Here is a 19,665-nt window from a genome sequence, read left to right as displayed (position 1 = left end):
ATGAGACAACACATTTACTCGTAAATGAGATAACACATCTAAATGAGACAACACATTTACTCGTGTCACTATATACAAATGAGCAAAGAGAAGCTAAACAGTGAGAGAGAGTGATGAGTGACTACCTTGATTTAGAGAGGATAGAGTGGGAGCAGTGAGTTTAGCGTTTGGTTCCAAAGCCTGAGTGACAAGCCTGCATAAACAAGATGATAACAAAGCTTAGCGTTTATTTCAGAGACAAACCCATATCTAGAATCGCAAACCCATCACGCAATAGTGATCTCTTTCAGCTAACGTTCTAATACAATCCATCAATCCATCATCTGAGAATCGCAACTCTACAACTCTTAAAGAGCTCGCAAACCCCATCAAATCTAGAATCGCAAACCCATCAAATCTAGAATCACAAACATCAAATCCAGAATCGCAAACATTGAATCTAGAAAAACCCATTACACTTTAGAGGCTTAGATCGATATTCCCAAATCCCAAAATCCCTAATCCCTAAATCGAGAGAGAGAGAGAGAGACTGTAACAAACCTGAAACAAGTCGGCTTACGAGAGAGAACGTTTGGGTTTGAGTTACGAGAAAGAGATTTGGGTTATGAGAAAGAGATTTGGGTTACGAGAGTGAAAAAGATGAACTGAAGAAGATGAAGTGAAGAAGATCGAGCTCTCTCTCGTGATTCACGAAAAGAGAATTCTGATTTTTCCCCAAATCGATTAACCCTAAACATTTTAAAATTTTGGGCTGTCCATGTCCATTTGGTTTTGCCAATTTGGACCATGGGTTTATTTGGGCCTCGTCTATTTGGACATACATTTTTCCGGACGAATATGGGCTATCCATATTAGTCCATATTGATTTGGACATGGGCTATCCATGGACAGCTAGCCCATTTGACATCCCTAAAAATGGGATGAAATCATTATTGGTAGGTATGATGACCCTTATTTGTTATTATGCTCCAAAAGAGCATTCAAGAAAGAACACTCATGGTGTTTCAAAAAAAAAAAAAAAGAAAAAAAAAAAAAAGAACACTCATGAAGTTATCAATGATCTCTCAAGTCACAGTTTGTCTTCAAAATCATATCCGAGCAGGTGACATAATTACATTGGCCAGTAAATTAGCAAATAAAATACAAAACCTTTTTGTGCAAAGACGAAGCTGTAACTGTAACTAGAAATACATCTCGTGGGCAATCAAATCTCTTTTAAAGTTTTATACACGAGACAAACTTGTGTGCTTCTTCCTCCATCACTTTCTGACTCAAAAACATATGAAATTTTGTTCAAAAAGAAACACGAAGAATCTCAAATCCAAAACAAAGCCAAAGTTTCAGGAAACGGATGAAAAAAGTAGGAAAATAAAAGCTGATTTTGTTGCGTCAGCTGCTCGGGTAAGACATATCTTTCTTTCCTTTTTTTTTTTTTTGGAATAGGGATGCTGATAATAAATACTCAAAGTTCCTTATGCTGAAAATACAATCAGCCTCACAACCCACGAGGGAAGTTGTTGATCTGTCCTTCCTCCAATACATCTTTTCCGTTCACTTTGTACCCAATCCTCATGCGCATCACAAGAGATTTCTGCCATATAAACATTAAACCAATTTAGTGTCAAGTCACTTAATCCAGAGGATCAACCAATCTTTATATGAGCATATACTGAGTTCTTGATCGTTGAGTGCTAAACAGAATGTTGACGACAAAAAATAAAAAAAGGAAGCTGAACAGAGAAAGTGGATATATACCTTGCCGTGCTGGCTGTTTGTGACTCTCAGATTCTGCGTGATGTTACCGCTTGCCGGGAGTGTGTTACTGCTTGCTGGATCCAAGTGCAGCTGGAGGAACTGGAGATTAAATGAACGAAAGACAATGTTAAAGAAATTTTGATAACTGGATAATAAGGGAGAAAAAAAGAAAACTGAAATGACCTTTGGAACAGCAGCCTGGAAGATAAAATCTGTGAAAGTATTAGGAGATAGATTTATAAAAGTGGCCTGGACATTTGTTTCTTGTGGGTTCCCTGATGACTTTGAGAATGTGAACTCAATCTTCAAGGTGCTGCTCTCGTATGCAACAATAGGTGGATATGCTGGACCATTGGTTGCTGCAATCAAGGAGGAAAACAAAGTTATTCATCTTCGTAAAAGAGTTTCAATGATTTGTATAGATTTTGTTTCAGTGATTACATAGACTTTTTCTTACCTTCCTTCGATGGGCTAGGAGTAAGACCATCTAACAAATCGAACATACCACCAGCAGAAGCAGTCGTTGCTATGTGAGGTAGAGCTGGTGAAGAAAGTGTGTCTAGCGCATTAGAAGGATTCTTGTTAATGCCAGGTGTTGATAACAAATCAACTGATGATGTGTTGTTTTGTGCCGGGGAAGGTGTCCCAATTGATAAAATATCCATCAACAGATCTGCACCGGCTTTTGGACCCGGGGTTGCACCTGAAACATTGCAATGCCATAAGAGGAAAAGATTGCTCATTCGACACAATATCATAGCTGAGTACACCATAAAATGAAAAAAAAAAACAGTTGTAGAGACGCCAAAGAACTAACCAGATTGTGCTGACGATGATCCTAAGTCAACACCCAGAAGATCCTGAAGGAAATCTGCACCAGATGAACTAGGTGCAGCCATGATATCGTCAGAACCCAGGTCCAGTAAATCCACTAGTGGAGCTGCAGCAACACCATTTGGAATACTAACTGAAGGTTTGGCCATTGTTGAAACTGACGCAGGTAAAGAGCCAGCCCTCCTCACATTGAAGGTAGCCTCATCTAGCACCGGCATTCTCTCAACTAGAGAAGGCCTATATGCATAGAGACCTCGTTTTCATGAGATTTGAGGGGAAAATAAATTTTTAAAAAATACACTAGAAGATGGATGACGAAAAGGCAAAGATGGAATTTATTTAACCACCTGATATTTTTATGCCTGTCAACAATAGAATTGAATTCAATAGCTCTCTGCTGCATTTCAAGGAGAAGGCTCCCTTTCTGCTTCACAATTATATCTTTAATCCTCCTGCCATTGAATTTTAGAGAACTGTTTAGTTAGCAAAAGAGAGTTGAGGACACGAACAAACAGGTATCAGAAGGTAACACACTACAGTTTCTGGTAGACAGCCAAAATTCACTATTCATATACTCGGTACAGATATAAGATAAACGAGTTGGGATAAAACACACACTGAGATTGAAAAAAACTCGAACATACTCTGAGATAGAAGGAAAGCGGGATGACAGCTTCAGCAGAGCAACCAATGCCATAGCTTTGGTAGTCATATCTGAGTTATGGCGAGTAATGGCATCCTCGACAACGTCAACTGCATCACTTTCCGTTACCTGCCCAAGGCAGTCAACCAGTCATTGCATGTTTTTTCCGTCAACAAGAAATCCCAAGAAGCAAGATCATCTGCATATCACATAAAGAGAAATAATGAATTAAAATTGGTACGGTAATGCTCACCGTTATTGGATCTTCAATACCAAGCATCCCCACATTGTTAACCAGCAAATCACCATATTCCCCAATGCACCAAATCGCCACTCGGACAAGGGTCTCCTGTTTGAAATCTCAAAGAAACCATATTAGAAAGGATTACATTAATTGAAGAATGGATCAATCGAACATAAGAAAAATAAGACATACCTGTTCCGAATATGTCAGGACTGCTTTGTATAATGCTCTGACTGTATATCCATGAAGCTCTGATGCATTACTTATGACAACAATCAGTGCATGCCACACATCATCTTTCACAAACTTTCCAGCCTACTAACATGGAATAGGAGTAAGGTTAAGACCGATACAAAAAAGCAATTAAAAAGAGCTAGGCAGATGTCTCGCATTTCAATCCATACCTCCGACAGAACCTTGAGCATCTGATCAATGTACCAGATTTTCTCTGGAGAAAACCTACATCATCGAAATTCTTAACAAATCAAAACAAAATCCAATTAACCAGACACTCACACCTCTAGTCTTGAACATAAAAAGGGGTAAAAGCAAGTGGTTCTTCACTTTCTCAAACAGAATACTTACTTTTCAACGATGGAACAGATTTTCGCACTAAGATCCTCCTTAAAATCTTCATCGCTGATTTCCAAATAATCAATCAGCTCCTTTGTCAGTTGTTTGACATTGTTCTCATTTACCAAAAGAGAGACGAGCTCAAGAGCTCTTTTCCGGATGGAAGCATCTGGGTCCTAAATTGTTGATGGAAGCAGAAGGTAAGTTAATATGTATTCTTTCTCTGAGAAAACTATTACATACAGTTGTTCTAAAAATATTTTTCTGGTAGTTATAAAAACAATACCTTAACACATTCTAAGATTGTAACTCTGTGCCTTTGCACTGCTTGATCATCAAACGCGATTGCTTTCATCAGCATGTTTAATGCAACATATCTGAGAGAACGAGAATATGATATAAGGGGAAATCAACATGTCTGAGAAAACAAGAGTGAGAAAACATAAAATAAAACGAATACTAAGAAAGAAGCGCTGGGTGATAACAAGAGCGCAAGGTGCTTCATAGGGTTAACCAGACAAGATGAGAGACAGAAAAAAAACAAGCAAGCTAGTTCTCAACATATAATAAATTGAGGTAGAGTCGAACCTGATATTGTTGTCGCGGTTAGATAAGAATCTTCCCAAGATATTGATAGCAAGCACACGCAAGCTACTGGTGTCTTCAATGGCCATGATTGTTTCAACACACTCATAGAGTACGGCATTTCCTGCGTTTTTGTTTGATTCAGTTTTTGTGGCCACCTACAATAGCATGAAATCAACTAAAATAAAGACATCTCTCATCATAACAGTAAGGATCAAGGACCCTGGAAGATTATGTAAACTACATTAGATCCCTGACTCTAAACTGAAAAGATTTTAACAAAGCATGTAACAGAAGCGGCATCAAAAGAGGTAAAGCTAAATCTGGCTAAAGGTCCAAGTAATCTCAGTACTAACAAGTCTCGTATCTACCAAAGAAAATGATATCCGAGCACCCCTATCAACTAAAGAAACTTATTTCCCAGTTATGCTACAAAATAAGTTCCAGCACATGAGATGGCATAGCTACCATACACATTTTTTTTCTTCCTACAACATTTCTCCAAATTATATATTTACAGCAACTGAAAAGAAATAAAAGACAAATTTTATGGTTCCTACGGGAATTCCATCGCAAATGTGAAAATGGTGAGCGAGATCTAGATTGCTAAATTATGACTAACCTGGGCAAGTATATCAGTCATCAAATCACTAGCATCAGCGTCACCATGGCCTAAAACACGCAGGAGCTTAAGTAACCGTATGTGAAGAAAAGGATCTGTGATCCCTGCAACATCATACTCAGGCTGATATGCGCTATTAGTAATATCCCTCAAAGTTTTTATCAGCCCCTCCGTGCATTTCTGCACATACAACAGAATGACAAGAGAGAGTAAATTTACTGCAGAAGAAATATAGTACACAGACGCATAATACAAGTAATAGAGGGTGCACAGAAGATCATTAAACTACTATACGGCAATGCTCATGTTTGCATAAATTGAGTGTCTAAAGAAAATTATGGAGCCACCTTTCGGAAGTATTCTAGGGCCTCATCATTGATCGTGCAGAGTTCATAACAAAGTTGAACTCCTGTTATAAGAACCCCATGATGCTTTTCTTTAAGCAAGGAAGAAGCAGCATTTATAAAGTTCTCTGCAAGATCTGGAACCTTCCTTACTATTCTAGTGGAGCAAAGTGCCGCCTGCAGAGAATACAACATAAATGGTCAAAGAAATGAAGGAACAGAACCAACAGCGCTCAAAACTCCATCAAACCATATATATGTGAACTAGAAAACACTTCACCTTCTTACGGATATTAGGGTCACGAAACTGGATCAATCTTTCTACTTCTGGCGCAAGATCACGAGCCATTTCTGCAGAGCAAATATTCCCTAAAGCACAGAGCGCGAGCCCTACAACGTACTGGTTCGTGTGGTTAAGATCTCTGCACGTGAGTTAAGGCTAAACTGGAACAAATCTATCACTATATTTACCCCTTCCGAATTCTCATCACAGCAATGCAACCCAAAATCACTTAGTTATACGTTTTCCCACTAACACGGAGCAAGAATATATATTAAAGGATACTGTTTTAATGAATTTGTGACGAGCATCAACACTTCCTGTCTCTCATCAAGAAGCAACATCAGCCCGAGATAACCAATCCTCTTCTCTGGGAAGCCAGGAGACGCAATAAGCTTCAAGCACTCCATCTGACCAAAATGCGTCGGGTAACCCAGCATGTGTATGAACATGAGCTTGGCGAGGTTCCGGTGCCTATCATGAGGGTCATTTTCATTAATGGATGCTCTGATATCAGCACACTCTTTCCTCACAACGCCACGCTCCTCCGCAGCTGTTTTGCACGCTCTTATGGATCGAATCATGTCCCTGAAAATCAAATCCACATGTTACCCTAAACTTCAGAATCATAAAATACAATTACGCAAATTTTCAAACTGATCTAACTTCCAATATTCAACACAACAAGCAAAAGGGTGCCAAAATCAAATCGAATCAAATCATGAAATGAACGAGCTCGATTTCTTCAAATCCTCCTCCTCACACTTGTATATGTTATATCAAATGCATCGTTGATCAATAATAAACAACATGAAACAGAAATGAAGAGGATCCAATTACCTTAGACGAGTACCGGAAAAAATTGAATTCATGATTGGGTGTGGAAGAGCTGTCCCTTCGCCCGCCGGCAACTTTAGGAAGAATCTACAAATCAAGTTAGCCGCGAAGCAGATTTCTCCGCCGAATTTGTCCCGGATCCGTTACCGGAGCTCCGACTAGCGATCAAAGACGAGAGATCAAAACGAAACTGAGATTTGGATCTCGATGAACGACAATGCTCGTTTTTTTTTTGTATAACATGACTTTAGCTTACATTAAAACGGCTGCGTTTCGTCAATAGTCATAAAACAAACCGGGCCGTTATTGGGCCGTTTAAATATAATTGGTTGTTCCCCAATTCTCTTCCCTACACTTCACCACAGCAGATTATTTTTCTCCTAGGGCCCTAGCAATCCCCCAATTACACAAAGAAGAAGTGCGAGTCACACTTTAGTAAAAGGAATGAACTTTAAAGATGCTAAGCAGCAACATTAAGTAAAGAGATCCGCACAGTAGCTTTCTCAACTCCCTCATCGATTCCGACATGGCTTGGTCCTTTTCCTCCCTGTTACTCTTCTCGTTCTTCGTTTTCAATCTGGGTAAGTGCTCATTTGATATAACTGCTACCTGAGGTTTACTCTCATGGTTTTGATTCTGTTTTACATACAGTAGAGGGTAAGCCAGTTTTAGAAGACGGGTACGAGGTTACCACAGTGGTTGATGGTCATAAGTCTGGTCTGAATCCACACACGGTTCATGCTCTACCAGGATCGTCCAATATGATCGTCCTTGATTCGTCTGGAAGCACGTTCTACACTACTTCTTTTCCTCTGTCCGTAGGTAAACACACTGAAAGCCAACCCCTTTTTGTATGAATCGGATCGTCGTGACTGTGTTTGTGTATTAGGGCTTGTGGGCTTTTGATTGTGTGTGTGAAAGTCTTAAACTTTAACTATCTTTATGTGGAGATTTTCAGATGTGTGTGTGTGTTTGTGCAGATAGTGTGATAAACCGGTTTGCTGGGGATGGGAATCCCGGTTATTTAGATGGCAACGCTGGAAACAGCCGGTTCAACAAGCCGCGTGGTTTCGCTGTGGATGCTAAAGGGAATGTCTATGTTGCTGATAAGAACAATAAAGCTATACGCAAGATCAGCTCTTCAGGTGTTTAATCAATTTGTACTGTGCCCCTTTGCTTCAATGCTTGTTTGGTTAGAAAATATATTTATCTTTTGTTTGAATGAGCTTTGTAGGTTATGTAACCACAATTGCTGGAGGAACCTCAAAGGAGTTTGGACATAGAGACGGACCAGCACAGAATGCAACTTTCTCTAGTGATTTCGAGATAACTTTTATTCCTCAAAGATGTTGTTTGCTTGTTTCTGATCATGGAAACGAAATGATCCGCCAGATTAATCTAAAAGAGGAGGATTGCCTCCAAAGCTCTCATTCTAGTATGTGTTTTTTTATTTGATACTCTCTGCTTATAGAAACTTCAACGGTTCTTCTTTTGATGTTTTCAGATTTGGGGACATACTCTCTTTGGTCAATAGGGATTGCCCTTTCATGCTTTCTCGGTGTAGCCATTGGCTTTGCTTCTCGCCCTTACATCATTCGTCATGTAAGTTCACATTAATTGTAAGAACTTCATTCATATTGAGATTCTCTTAACCAAATCGTTAATAGACAGGAAGAAGTGAACCACCTCTCGTTCATCGCGACGTGGAAGCTTCTCCTAATCAAATTGGGGGAACAAGTTCGGACCTTCTTCTCCTACACTAGAAACCTAGTCGATGGATCAACCCTTTCTTCTCTACTAAGTAGACTAGTTATGATGATCGTTTCTCACCTTTCCCTCATGTATTCCGCAATAAGTAGATTAGTATGGTCAGTGGTATCTCCTCTTTTCTTCATGTGTCAGCCCAACAATGTAGCTGTTTTAGACAAGACAGTCTCTTTGCCTGATCAGGAAACCCCAAGTCAATCACAGCCGCAGCTTTCTCTGAAACCCTCTGATGATCTTATGGACCTGATTACGTTTGATGACGCAGAAGAAACTAATAATGCTGAAGAGCGCACTGATCAGGAAACTGTCACTGCTACATCTTTTGTAAATGTTGTGTTGTAGGAATTAAAGTAGCTTTGTGCTGAACGTTTGCTTAAGAATCTTTATGGAAGTGCTCGTCGTTTTCTTTTATATCACGGAATAATAACTAAAGTTTGCTACTTTTTCTTACAAAATCTAAATAACCATCTCAAAACCCACCTGTACCCAAAGCTACAATGCTCTTCTTATGTATAGGAATAGTAACCGTATGGGTAACTCACAGATTGGTGTGCTCTGTAATGAAGATTCTGGTGACTATTCATCTGATCTTCACACTCCATAAGCTTAGCAGTACCTGCTGCTGCCACACGCTTCTGGTCTTGCTCCTGGGCCGGTCCAAAAACAATCTCACTAGTCTTCCCACTGATCTTCTCATAATGAGTGTGTGGGATAGTTGAGTGATGCCTACGGTGATGCTGCTGCTCCTGTTGGAATTCAGGGTCCAAGCTTCTGAACAAGGAACGGCTCATGCGAAGCTGTTGAATACTCTCAGCGTCTTTGGACATGAAAGGGTAAGTCTTTTTGGGAGTGGGGTTTCTGGTCTCGATGGGAGGTGGTGGTTCGTCTTTGTTGTGTATCACAAAGCTCTCTTGAATTGGCCATGGAGCTGTGCTGTAAGCAGAAGAATGATTCGTTTCTTGGTGGTTGAAGCTGAAGCTTACTGTCTGCTTCTTTTTGAGACCAGGAAACATTCCACTGAACAGCTCCGCTATAAACAACCGAGCATTCGACATGAATACCCGTAACGGCACGAGGAAGCTTTCTTCTTGCTGCTCTTGCTCATCTCCGGTTGGAATCAGAGATGATCGTACTGGTTTCAAAGGCTTTTGATCAGGAACGGCTTTGTATATTTCTTGATCCTATGTCCAACACAACAACCACAATTGCTGGTTACAGCAGAAGATGGTAATGTTTAAGATGTTAGGATGCGATTTGGACACTTACAGTGTGATATGAAAGGATAGAACCGAGCCTACGTTGCAACAGAGCCAGCATGTAACCAAAGAAGCCTGCCGCTATAAGAACAGCAATCCCTGCAACATTTTTAAATTACAGCATTGAGTTCAGAGATATAAGATGATTTTAGTAAGGGAAGGAGACATCAACGCCTTACCAAGAGGAAAGTCACTTCCATATTCATAAGCACAGTCATCGAAATGGAGTTGGATCTCTCTGATAGCTCGGTTTCCACGGTCAACAACCAGCAAGGAACAGCTGCTTCCAACATAAATAACATCGAAATCATTTGAGAACTTTGCATCTTCACTCGGACCATCCACATGACCTCCTCCCCCACGAACCATTTTCCCCCCAGCAATGGTTGCGACTCCTGCCATCACAATTTTTTTTCTTTCTCAAATCTGATTCTTACCAAGCAACACTTATCCAAAAAGGAAACCACAAAACAACAGGAAAAGAAACACACCTGCTTCACTGATCTTCCTGATAGCATTGTTCACAGTATCTGCAACATAGATATTCCCTCTATCATCCACAGTAAGCCCCTTTGGATTGTTCAACCTCGCGTCTCGTAATCTACCGTCCACATGACCTGGATATCCTTCAGGTGAGCCAGTAACAAGCCTTGGTCTACTATCTGCCATATTGCAATGTTAATGGTGCAGTTAAAAGCATTTCTTGACCATCTATTAAATCATGAACAAAGAAGCAGCAAAAATCTCCTAATTTTCAACATTTTTAAACCTAAAAACAGCAATAAGTAAATAAGTCCATGTGCAGAGTGTACAGCGAATAGGTAAGAAAAATAGTATCTTTTTCCACGTGAAGGGTAGAGAAAATACGTCCGTATACACAATCCTTTCACACGATCATCAAATATTGAAAACCCACGTTGGCTGACGCGAAATCAAACAGTACAGCAATGTGACACACAAACCCAAAGTTTCGAAATGGGAAAAAAGTTGGAAGCTTACATAAGGAAAGAGAAGATGAAATCTTGTAAACGTTGCTATTCTCGGAGTCCAGAATAAGAAGCTCGCCATTGGGCAAGACCTGGAGAGAATAAGGCTCGATGCCGAGTTTGCTTCCGTCTAGGACCGTCTCCACCGAATACCCATTTTCGAATTTCACCATCGACTTCGTGGAAACCGCTGATTAGAAGAAGAAAGTTAGATAAAAATCAAAACTTTATAATCGGATGAAGTAGTGGTTTTGGAAACCTGTTTTTTTGGAGGTGGTTTTGAGAGACCATAGCCATTTCATGAGGGAAGTTCCGTGATTTGAGATGAACCCACTAACGATCTCTGCGGAAAGAGGATGAATAACGTGAGTAAAGATCGAAAAACGACCCATTGTGAAGAAAAAAGAAAAAAACAGAGTGAGACTAGACTAACTCGCTGGTGAAGTTGATGAAGGAGCTGAAGCTACAAGCCCAGAGAAGAGGAGAATGATGATACCCAGAAACAGAAAGTAGTCCCTTTTCATTACTTTTAGTTTCGGGAGAGACGTGAAGAGCTAAAACCCTAGTTCATATCTAAAAACAGAGAACAATGTGAATGATAGATACTTATGCTGAAGAGGAAATGGTTATCAAAGGAAATAGTGATGGTGTAAATGGTGAAGGAAGTAGGGACAATTTGTGAGGAAGGGAGGAGAAAAAGGTTGGAGACAACAAAAGTAGAGAGAGACGTAGACGAGCGACACACGTGTCATGTCATCAAACGTCGGCACAACAGCTTTTTTTAATGCCAGAAATTATTAGCAGCATGATATTATTGAAGACGTTGTAACAAACGTCCAAGGGACTGTCAACTGTGTTATCTATTAGTGTGATAGAAAATGCTCACAAGATTATTATATGTCATATACAAAACCAACTTGTTCATTTGGTTACTCTGTTACGAGTGAATACACCATTGAGATCTTCAAAAGATGATTCTATACAAAGAGATGAAAGAGGTAGAAGAAAACACCATCCCCCAAGCTTGGTAAAACAAAAATAATTTCTTTTTTTTTGTTACTCACACTCTGATACATTTCTTTTTTTTGGTATCAGATGATGCTCTCAGACGCCACATGTGTATGTGAGGAAGAAGTTCCTTGTTGATGCTCAGGCTTGGAGCTGCTCGATGCAGTAGCTAGTCCTGCTAGGAGCTTCAATACGTCAGAGACATCATCTAGGAAGTACTTGGCTTTCTTCGCACCGTGCAGGCAAAGATCTTTGGTCGCATTGGGAGGTCCGGGTTTGTCACTGTGCTTAATATGCTCTCAAACATCACCGTGTCAGGTGAGTTTCCATTCTCTACCATTCGGTGTATGACTTTCTCCACGGCTAGGCCTTTGCTTACTCCCTGCATCAGGAAGAATAACAGATTCGATCACATAAGAAGGTAGAAGGAAGCTTTTGCATTTGATTAGCACAAATGTTAGTCTTTAGCTTACCTGTGGTTTGACCTTTACAATGTGTTGGCCTTTCTCGAAAGACTTATTCTTGGTAACCTCACCGACCAATAAGATTGTGTTATTTCATATTCGATATCTTTTAAAAAAGAAAATAAAATATTGTCAAATTATATTATTTTTTAAAAATTAAAAGGTAAAAAAAATAAAAAAAAAAATAGTAGTAATTACAAAAAAATATATTTTTAACGTCGTCAGCAAAACATTAAACCCTAAATCTTAATCCCTAAACCCTAAATCCTAAACCCTAAACTCTTGGGTAAACCCTAAAATCTAGGATAAATCTTAAACTCTAGGATAAATCTTAAACTCTAAATCAAAATCACTAAACACTAAAACACTCAAGGGTTTAGGGTTTAGAATTTAGGGTTTAGAGTTTTAGGGTTTAGTGTTTTTATTTAGAGTTTAGGATTTATCCAAGGGTTTAGGGTTTACCCAAGGGTTTAGAATTTACCTAATGGTTTAGGGTTTACCCAAGGTTTAGGTTTACCCAAAGATTTAGGATTTAGGGTTTAGGGATTAGGATTTAGGGTTTAGTATTTTGCTGACGACGTTAAAAAGATTTTTTTAATTCTTTTTTTGTAGCTGCTATTTTTTTTTTACTTTTTTTATTTTAAAAACATAATATAATTTGATAATATTTTGTTTCTTTTTTTAAAAGATATCGAATTTGAAATAATGAAATCTTATTGGCTGGTGAGGTTCACCGTAGGGGATGAACCCAAGAATAACTCTTCTTGAAATAGATATATAGAGGTTATCCTATAAAAAAGGAAAACAAAAACTAAAATCTTACCATACAAGAGAAAATACCAGAGCTCGATACGCATCAGATAGACAAAATAGTTTGGTGAGCTACAAGTTCGTGTTGAGTCTTCACTTGAGTCATGAGGAGTCTCAAAACCAAATCAGATGGGCCGCTGGGTATCGATATATACACTATTTTTACACTGAAGCAATTGAATAGAATCTTGCTTATATATCTTTAAGAAACAAATGAACCACTAAGAAATATGTAGTATTGATTCACTGATTCCTTGAATCAACATATGCAACTTGCTGAACAGTGTTGGATAGTAAGAAACCTATGAAAGCAAGTTCGCCAACATCTAGACTAACATAAAACAAAAGAGGAGAAAAAATCCATCTATACTATTAAAGTAGGATCTTATTGTCCTTTTTACCTTAGCCTGCCATTTTCTTTACTAACATTGCATGTTTCATTAAGGGTAATCAAGTAATATTAATAACACATCTATATTGGGTCATTTTTTTGGATTCAGCCCACTGTCCACTTCAGATCTCTATTGGGCCATTTGAGCCGATTAAGAAATCAGATTCAATTCTCACATTTTTTTTTCTTTTGGCCATTGAGTCCAAATTCAAATAATTTTTTTCAACCATTCTTAATTATTTTTTTTAATTTTCTTAATATAATTTAAGCATTCATAAAAAAATAAATTTTTTCATTGAAAAGTATAAATCTTTATTAAAAGTATATAATTTTTTTTATTAAAAAAATTAACCACATAATGAAATTAATTTATCAGAGTTATACCAACTTAATTCATTAAAGAAATAAAGTTTAATTTTTTAAATATAAATAGTCATTTAAAATGAAACACGATAAAGAAAAATAAAAAGTTTAAGTCTTTTATAAAATAAAACACAAATATATGAAATATGACATTTACTAAATATTTGTCAATTGAAAAAAAAAAGGAAAATAAATATGGGCTTTGATCAAAATCTAGTTGAATGCTTAAATTAACTCCTTTTGTGAAATATCAGACTTCTTGTGAAAATTTCTTTCAAAGAAGGGACTTACTTGTAAAATTCTTTCACTATAATTAAACTAACTTATCAGTCCTCGAACATTCGTGCTCTCTTTCCTCTCCCAAGTCTGAACCCTAATACATCCTCCCCACTCCGCCGTAAGACCTCGATTCTCAGGTACCATACTTCGATTTCTCAGGTTCGATATCTTCTCATCAAGTCTCTGTAACTGACAATTCGGGTTCGTTCAGATTTGTCTGATTTGGCAACATGACAAGGGTTTATGTCGGGAATCTGGACCCCCGGGTCACCGAAAGGGAACTCGAAGATGAATTCAGGATCTTTGGCGTCCTTCGCAAGTAAATCTCTGAGCTATTTAATCTTTTAGTCACTTTTGTTTTCTGAACAGTGGGCTAATTTTGACGGCTTGAGATCAAATCGCAGTGTTTGGGTAGCTCGTAGGCCACCGGGCTACGCTTTCCTCGAGTTCGATGACGAAAGAGATGCTTTGGATGCAATCAGGGCTTTGGATGGTCAGTGTTAATCTCAATCTCATACGTTTGTGATTAGTTTTGTTGCTTTGATTTTGATTTAATTTTGTTGCAAGATTGTAACTTTTTTTCTTTTGTTAACAACTGAGACATGGTCTTCAGGGAAGAACGGGTGGCGTGTGGAGCTTTCTCACAAAGATAAGGGAGGTCGTGGAGGTGGTGGCCGTCGCGGTGGTATTGAGGACTCCAAGTGCTACGAGTGTGGAGAGCCTGGACATTTTGCGAGGGAGTGTCGCCGTGGTCGAGGAGGCTATGGGAGGCGTAGAAGCCCTAGCCCTCGCCGTAGGAGTCCTGATTATGGATATGGACGCAGGTGAGTTTTTAACTAAAACATTGCTACTTCAATAATATTCTTGTTCTTTAAAGTACTGCCAATTGCTAGAAAAAGCAGTGGGTTGATTCTTGATATGCATTTTTTGTTCATTGGGGAATCCATCTTGTTCGTTCAGGAGCATCAGCCCTCGTGGAAGAAGGTCTCCTCCAAGGCGTCGCAGTGTGAGTCCACCTCCACCCCGCCGCTACAGCAGATCCCCACCACCGTATCGTAGCTCAAGACGTGACTCCCCTCGCCGCAGAGACTCGCCCTATGGCAGACGTTCACCATATGCCAATGGGTAAGTAAGTTCACAGTTTCCTTAATATGATTGATATCTAAACATTCTCAACTCCGGCTTTGTCTCTACATATGAATGAACTATATATCTGAACTCTAGATCTCAAGACCAACAACCCTATAATCTACCATGCCTAATCATTTTTTGTAAATCCCTCTAAAAGTCAGATAGTCTAAGCTGACACAATAGGCTTCACCTCTACTACATTCAGTCTTAGGTTAGTTACAGAAGATCACAATTAGGAATGTTTGCAGCTTGAGCAGCTGAATTTCTTGAGATATGAAACATCACTTCCTCTATCATAATTCTCTGAATCCTCTTTTTTTTTTTTTGTCGGTGGCTCATATTCTCTTCGCATTTATCTTGCAGGGTGTGAGACTCTTACTGAAGAAGAAGGAACGATGAGTGTTGCTGTGCCCGTTAGGATATGTTTACTATGCTATTAGTTCTTCTAGGGTTGGTTGTTGAGCATGGACTCAGTGGCGTCTTATTAGACTTTTCTGTGATTTGGAACTCTCCTTCAAGCTGTTCTCCAACGGCTCTCTGTCTTGTTCTTGTTATCTTGGACTACTGTCGACCGTCTTGGCTTGCTGTCTTCAGCGTGCTTGAACCCTAAGGTCGTTTTCATGCTTTATTTGACTACAATATTACTCATATCATCCATATATATATATATATATATATATGCTTCTGGTGTGTTTTGTTGCATACATTTTTCTTATATCTCTTCCGTGTGATATACCTAAAAGATTCAAGTGTTTTCACTTTTTTCTTTCTTGTGAGGTATGATTTCTGGTAAGATACTGGGATCTCTCGGCAGCTGCGCTGCATCTTAGTCTCCCACAACTTTAGCTTTGTCATCTTCAACCCATCAATCTGCATCATCATCATCTCAACCATCATCAGCTAGATTTGCTTGTTGTCACTTTTTAAAAGATTGCATTGTTCTTCACTCATCATTCTTACCTTGATCTGCAATCAAGCTTCTAATGAAAGATCCTCTACCTCGGTCTCTGCTCGCCACGCCAATAGTTTTACACATCACTTAGGTTCTCTGCACACTTTTTGGTCACTCTAGTTTTCAACATCTATTGGTACTATTAATCTTTCTTTGGGGGTTAGTTAAAGTTAAAATTACATGTAACCCTTTGTGGATGCTTCCTTTTGTATTTCTTGTGAAAATGTGTTGAGTCTTCTGTGATCATGATTTGATTTTCCACTGACGCTTTCCTTTATCGTACATACGTACCCATGACATGAATATTCTTCCTCTGCCAGAATGAATTGTAGCCAGACTTGTGGACCAAGTCAACGTCAACGTTAATTGAAAACGGCCATTAGCTGCATATCAACTACATTATTACACAAACTGTGACCTCCCCATCTTCTTCTTTGGTGAGAAATAAGAGAGAAACGCAAAAGGAGATGAAGATTCAGGAGAATCTCGAGTTCGTTGATGTACTCAAACGAGCAAGGAAGCTAGTCTGTGGTAACATAAACCTCCTTCTCTTCCTCTTCATTTGCACTCTCCCTCTCTTTTGTTTCTTGATCTTCTTGGAGCTCTCTCTCCAAACCACCGTCTTAGTCGCTTCTGAATACTTCTCTCGAGAAGTCAAGTTTTGGGGTTACTACTACACCGCTCCTCGAGATCATGCCTTGTTGAAGAACCTGATTTCGCTGCTTCTCCCGACATTTCTCTTATACTTGTTCCCATACAGCCTCTTAGACCTCCTCACCACCACAACCATAGTCTCCGCATCTTCACTAGTCTACACAAGCGAAGAGGAACCTCTAGGACTACGACAGTTGGTTCGGAGAACCGTGGAGATATGTCAGAACAGAATAGAAGGTTGTCTGATCACTTCTCTCTATATCCTCCTCATGTCAACCTCTGTTTTCTTCCGTTTCTTCTTCGCAGCAACGAACTATTTGTACATAGTTTCTCTCATCAGAGTTGGTGATTACTCGTACTACTATTACATTAGTATTGGGAGATGGTGGCAGTTATACCACACGCAGCAGCTTCGAAGATCTAAGTCCAAGTAGGATCTTGTTCGACTCGGTGATGGCTCTCTTTCACGGTGCTATCTTCATAGTTTTGCTTGCCAAGTTCAGCAACATGGGTTTGGTTGTTTCCATGTTAGAAGAATAAGAAGATGGTCAAGGCATCTATGGAGCAGATGCTTTAAGTTTGTCTTCTTACTATGGAAGAGGACACGAGAAGAGTGGTCTCTGGGTGATGCTTGTGTTCTTGTTATTCGCTCTTGCGACGAGGATACGGTATTTATGCCTCAAATGCAGTGAGAGTTCGAGTAGTAATGGAAATGGAGTCTTGTACACAAGTTTCTACGTGGGTTTGATTTGTGTTGGGAATATAATCAAGTGGGTGGCTACTGGCTAGTGTCGTGTTATACTGTGATTGTAAAACGAAGGGTTTTGGAAAAGAAGTGTGATGTGGAGACTGGATCACTAAGGCTTTTGCTAAGTAAGAGAAATAGCTTCTCATCACCAATCATCTACATACTTTTGGTCTGATCGTATTTGCTTTCCTTGTAGTAAAGTTTGGCATCTTTGTCACACATTTACTTTATCCAACAATAAGAGGGCTATTTACATTTGAGTTTAAGCCCTTAAAGTCATTACCTTTTAATGTATTGTTCTTTGACCTATCAATGTTCATAATCTTGGCCATTAAGTCACGATGGCCAATTTTTTTTTTTTTATCGGGGATATCCGATGGACCGAGGTCCAACCGACTTATCTACGAGAACATGTCCACCGGTGTTAAAAAAACTTGGGTGTTTGCAATGTAAGTTAGATATCATATACCACACAAACAAATAAATCTGAGTTTGTTAGATTTCAAAATAGATGCTTAGCACTTCCAAATCTGTCAAAATGGATGCTTAGCACCTTTCCAAACCACTCAACCACACCTGTGTGGTTAAATATAATAGTTTAATAAGATTTTTGCACATTCACATCTAATTTAACTACAAATATGTTAGTTTAATAATTCAACTTGACTCAGACGTCGCCCATAAAATAGAATTGAAGCTTATCTACTTAATCCCCACTGCTATTTGAACATTTCACGGTGACTTGCAGATGAAGTCAACCTCAATGAGGGACAACGACCGTTAATGGAAGACTAATTGGCACTTACATGTTTAAAAACATCAGATTTTTGATTGCATTGTCATCTTCTTATATTGAGAAAGGGAGCACCAAAATTGATGGAGATGAAGATAGATGAGAAGCTAAGCGTCATGGAACTACTAAAACGAGCTGCTAAGTTACTCTTCAGTAACATCAGTTTCCGCTTTCTTCCTCTTTCTCCTCTCTCTCTCCCACTGTTTTGTTTCTTGATCTTTTTCGAGCTTTCCCTCCAAACCACCATCTCCCTCGCTTACCAGTTCCCTTCCCATAAACTAAATCTTGGCGGTTACTTCCTTCTTCAAGATCAGATAAATTTTCCAGAGAATGATCTGATTCCATGGTTGATTCAGACATCTTTGCTATACTTTTTCCCCTACAGCCTTCTTGACCTCTTTACCACCACCATGATCGTTGCAGCATCTTCCACGCACGAGGAAAAACTCTTGGGGATGCTTTATTTGGTACGGAGATCTGCCAAAATATGTCAGAACAGACTTGTAGGTTGTCTGATCACATCACTCTATGTCCTCCTCTTGTAAACATCTGTTTTCTTCAGTTTTTTTTCAGACTCAGTCAACTTCTTGTTCATTGCTTCTCTGACACGCCAAAGCTTCTACAAACTGTTCTACGCGGTGGTGATTCTGATTCATGGTACTATCTTCATAGTTCTGACTGCAAAGTTCATCAAGTAGAGACTATGGAGTGCGGGATGGAACATGGGTTGGGTTGTTTCACTCTTAGAAGAAGAAGAAGAAGAAGATGGTAAAGGCATATGGAACCAACGCTCTTGTCTCTTTCATATTGGTATGGAAGTGGACATGAGAAACGTGACCTTTGGATGATGTTGATGTTCTTGGTCTTCGCTATTGCGATGAGGATGCCATGTTTATACTCCAGATGCACAGTGAGAATTCGAATGGAAATGGAGTTTTGTACACTGGTCTCTATGTTGGTTTGATTTGTGTTGGGAATGTGGTTAAATGGGTAGTTTGCGTTGTTAGTTACCATGCTTGTAGAACTAGGGTTTCAGAGAAGAAGGATGATGAGGATCAAAATCTAAGGCTTTTGCTACATAGAAATTGTATATGATCAAAACACAGTAAGGAATAAGAATCTTTAACAATGTATCTGCTACCAATTGTTTTTGTGACACGCCTTTTTTTTCACTGAATATTTCATTTAAAAACTAAAAAGAAGAAATGAAACCAAAACGATGGCTCAAATCATGATGTCCGTAACAAAGAGAAATAAGCTTGAAGAACTTTTTTGCTAAAACATCGGCAACTAAGTTGTCCGATCTAGAAACATAATAGAAAGAAAATGCTGCAAACCCAGAGGAG

The 19,665-nt window shown here is 39.1% G+C and overlaps 5 protein-coding genes and 1 pseudogene across 10 annotated transcripts; 4 read left to right on the top strand and 2 right to left on the bottom strand.

Annotated features, from left to right (window-relative positions):
- Nucleotides 1–1,128: 1,128 nt before the first annotated feature.
- Nucleotides 1,129–6,976, bottom strand: LOC106401170 (AP-1 complex subunit gamma-1-like). Of its 2 annotated transcripts, XM_048758996.1 has the most exons (18): nucleotides 6,721–6,976; nucleotides 6,166–6,468; nucleotides 5,881–6,022; nucleotides 5,604–5,777; nucleotides 5,257–5,436; nucleotides 4,638–4,792; nucleotides 4,336–4,426; nucleotides 4,062–4,225; nucleotides 3,881–3,935; nucleotides 3,669–3,791; nucleotides 3,486–3,581; nucleotides 3,234–3,361; nucleotides 2,937–3,041; nucleotides 2,573–2,826; nucleotides 2,213–2,458; nucleotides 1,939–2,114; nucleotides 1,756–1,854; nucleotides 1,129–1,591 (listed from the first exon to the last, which is right to left on the bottom strand). In XM_048758996.1, the coding sequence occupies exons 1-18, from the start codon at nucleotides 6,750–6,752 to the stop codon at nucleotides 1,496–1,498; spliced, it is 2,619 nt and encodes an 872-aa protein (XP_048614953.1). In that variant the 5' UTR covers nucleotides 6,753–6,976; the 3' UTR covers nucleotides 1,129–1,495. The 2 variants fall into 2 exon arrangements, with proteins under 2 accessions (XP_048614953.1, XP_048614952.1); XM_048758995.1 differs by having other exon boundaries at nucleotides 1,756–2,114.
- A 97-nt stretch (nucleotides 6,977–7,073) lies between these two features.
- Nucleotides 7,074–8,924, top strand: BNAC05G19040D (RING finger protein nhl-1). 4 transcript variants are annotated; one of them, XM_013842082.3, is made up of 6 exons: nucleotides 7,074–7,298; nucleotides 7,369–7,539; nucleotides 7,698–7,862; nucleotides 7,952–8,152; nucleotides 8,222–8,319; nucleotides 8,385–8,924. In XM_013842082.3, exons 1-6 carry the CDS (start codon nucleotides 7,244–7,246, stop codon nucleotides 8,478–8,480), a joined length of 786 nt encoding a protein of 261 aa, XP_013697536.1. In that variant the 5' UTR covers nucleotides 7,074–7,243; the 3' UTR covers nucleotides 8,481–8,924. The 4 variants fall into 4 exon arrangements, with proteins under 4 accessions (XP_013697536.1, XP_013697535.2, XP_048614955.1 ...); XM_013842081.3 differs by having other exon boundaries at nucleotides 7,119–7,298; nucleotides 7,372–7,539; nucleotides 8,389–8,924; XM_048758998.1 differs by having other exon boundaries at nucleotides 7,119–7,298; nucleotides 7,372–7,539.
- Nucleotides 8,925–8,974: 50 nt separating this feature from the next.
- On the bottom strand, nucleotides 8,975–11,473 carry LOC106401544. Its single transcript, XM_013842079.3, has 7 exons — nucleotides 11,160–11,473; nucleotides 10,986–11,069; nucleotides 10,740–10,916; nucleotides 10,232–10,402; nucleotides 9,920–10,135; nucleotides 9,751–9,839; nucleotides 8,975–9,665 (listed from the first exon to the last, which is right to left on the bottom strand). Exons 1-7 carry the CDS (start codon nucleotides 11,248–11,250, stop codon nucleotides 8,991–8,993), a joined length of 1,503 nt encoding a protein of 500 aa, XP_013697533.2. The 5' UTR covers nucleotides 11,251–11,473; the 3' UTR covers nucleotides 8,975–8,990.
- Nucleotides 11,474–14,003: 2,530 nt separating this feature from the next.
- On the top strand, nucleotides 14,004–15,818 carry LOC106401895 (serine/arginine-rich splicing factor RSZ21). 2 transcript variants are annotated; one of them, XM_013842505.3, is made up of 6 exons: nucleotides 14,004–14,178; nucleotides 14,253–14,360; nucleotides 14,446–14,534; nucleotides 14,655–14,865; nucleotides 15,002–15,166; nucleotides 15,536–15,818. In XM_013842505.3, the coding sequence occupies exons 2-6, from the start codon at nucleotides 14,272–14,274 to the stop codon at nucleotides 15,540–15,542; spliced, it is 561 nt and encodes a 186-aa protein (XP_013697959.2). In that variant the 5' UTR covers nucleotides 14,004–14,178; nucleotides 14,253–14,271; the 3' UTR covers nucleotides 15,543–15,818. The 2 variants fall into 2 exon arrangements, with proteins under 2 accessions (XP_013697959.2, XP_013697961.2); XM_013842507.3 differs by having other exon boundaries at nucleotides 15,002–15,170.
- Nucleotides 15,819–16,135: 317 nt separating this feature from the next.
- Nucleotides 16,136–17,835, top strand: LOC106400481. The gene is given in 4 exon segments (XM_048758994.1): nucleotides 16,136–17,154; nucleotides 17,156–17,561; nucleotides 17,563–17,598; nucleotides 17,600–17,835. Coding segments are annotated over 4 exon segments (1,107 nt in total). The 5' UTR covers nucleotides 16,136–16,591; the 3' UTR covers nucleotides 17,702–17,835.
- A 404-nt stretch (nucleotides 17,836–18,239) lies between these two features.
- On the top strand, nucleotides 18,240–19,473 carry LOC106398752 (annotated as a pseudogene).
- Nucleotides 19,474–19,665: the final 192 nt, after the last annotated feature.

The sequence above is a fragment of the Brassica napus genome, chromosome C5 (genome assembly GCF_020379485.1).
Source record: "Brassica napus cultivar Da-Ae chromosome C5, Da-Ae, whole genome shotgun sequence".
NCBI lineage: Eukaryota > Viridiplantae > Streptophyta > Magnoliopsida > Brassicales > Brassicaceae > Brassica > Brassica napus.
Note: the sequence above shows the minus strand (reverse complement) of the source record. Positions and strands in the feature narration are given on the sequence as shown.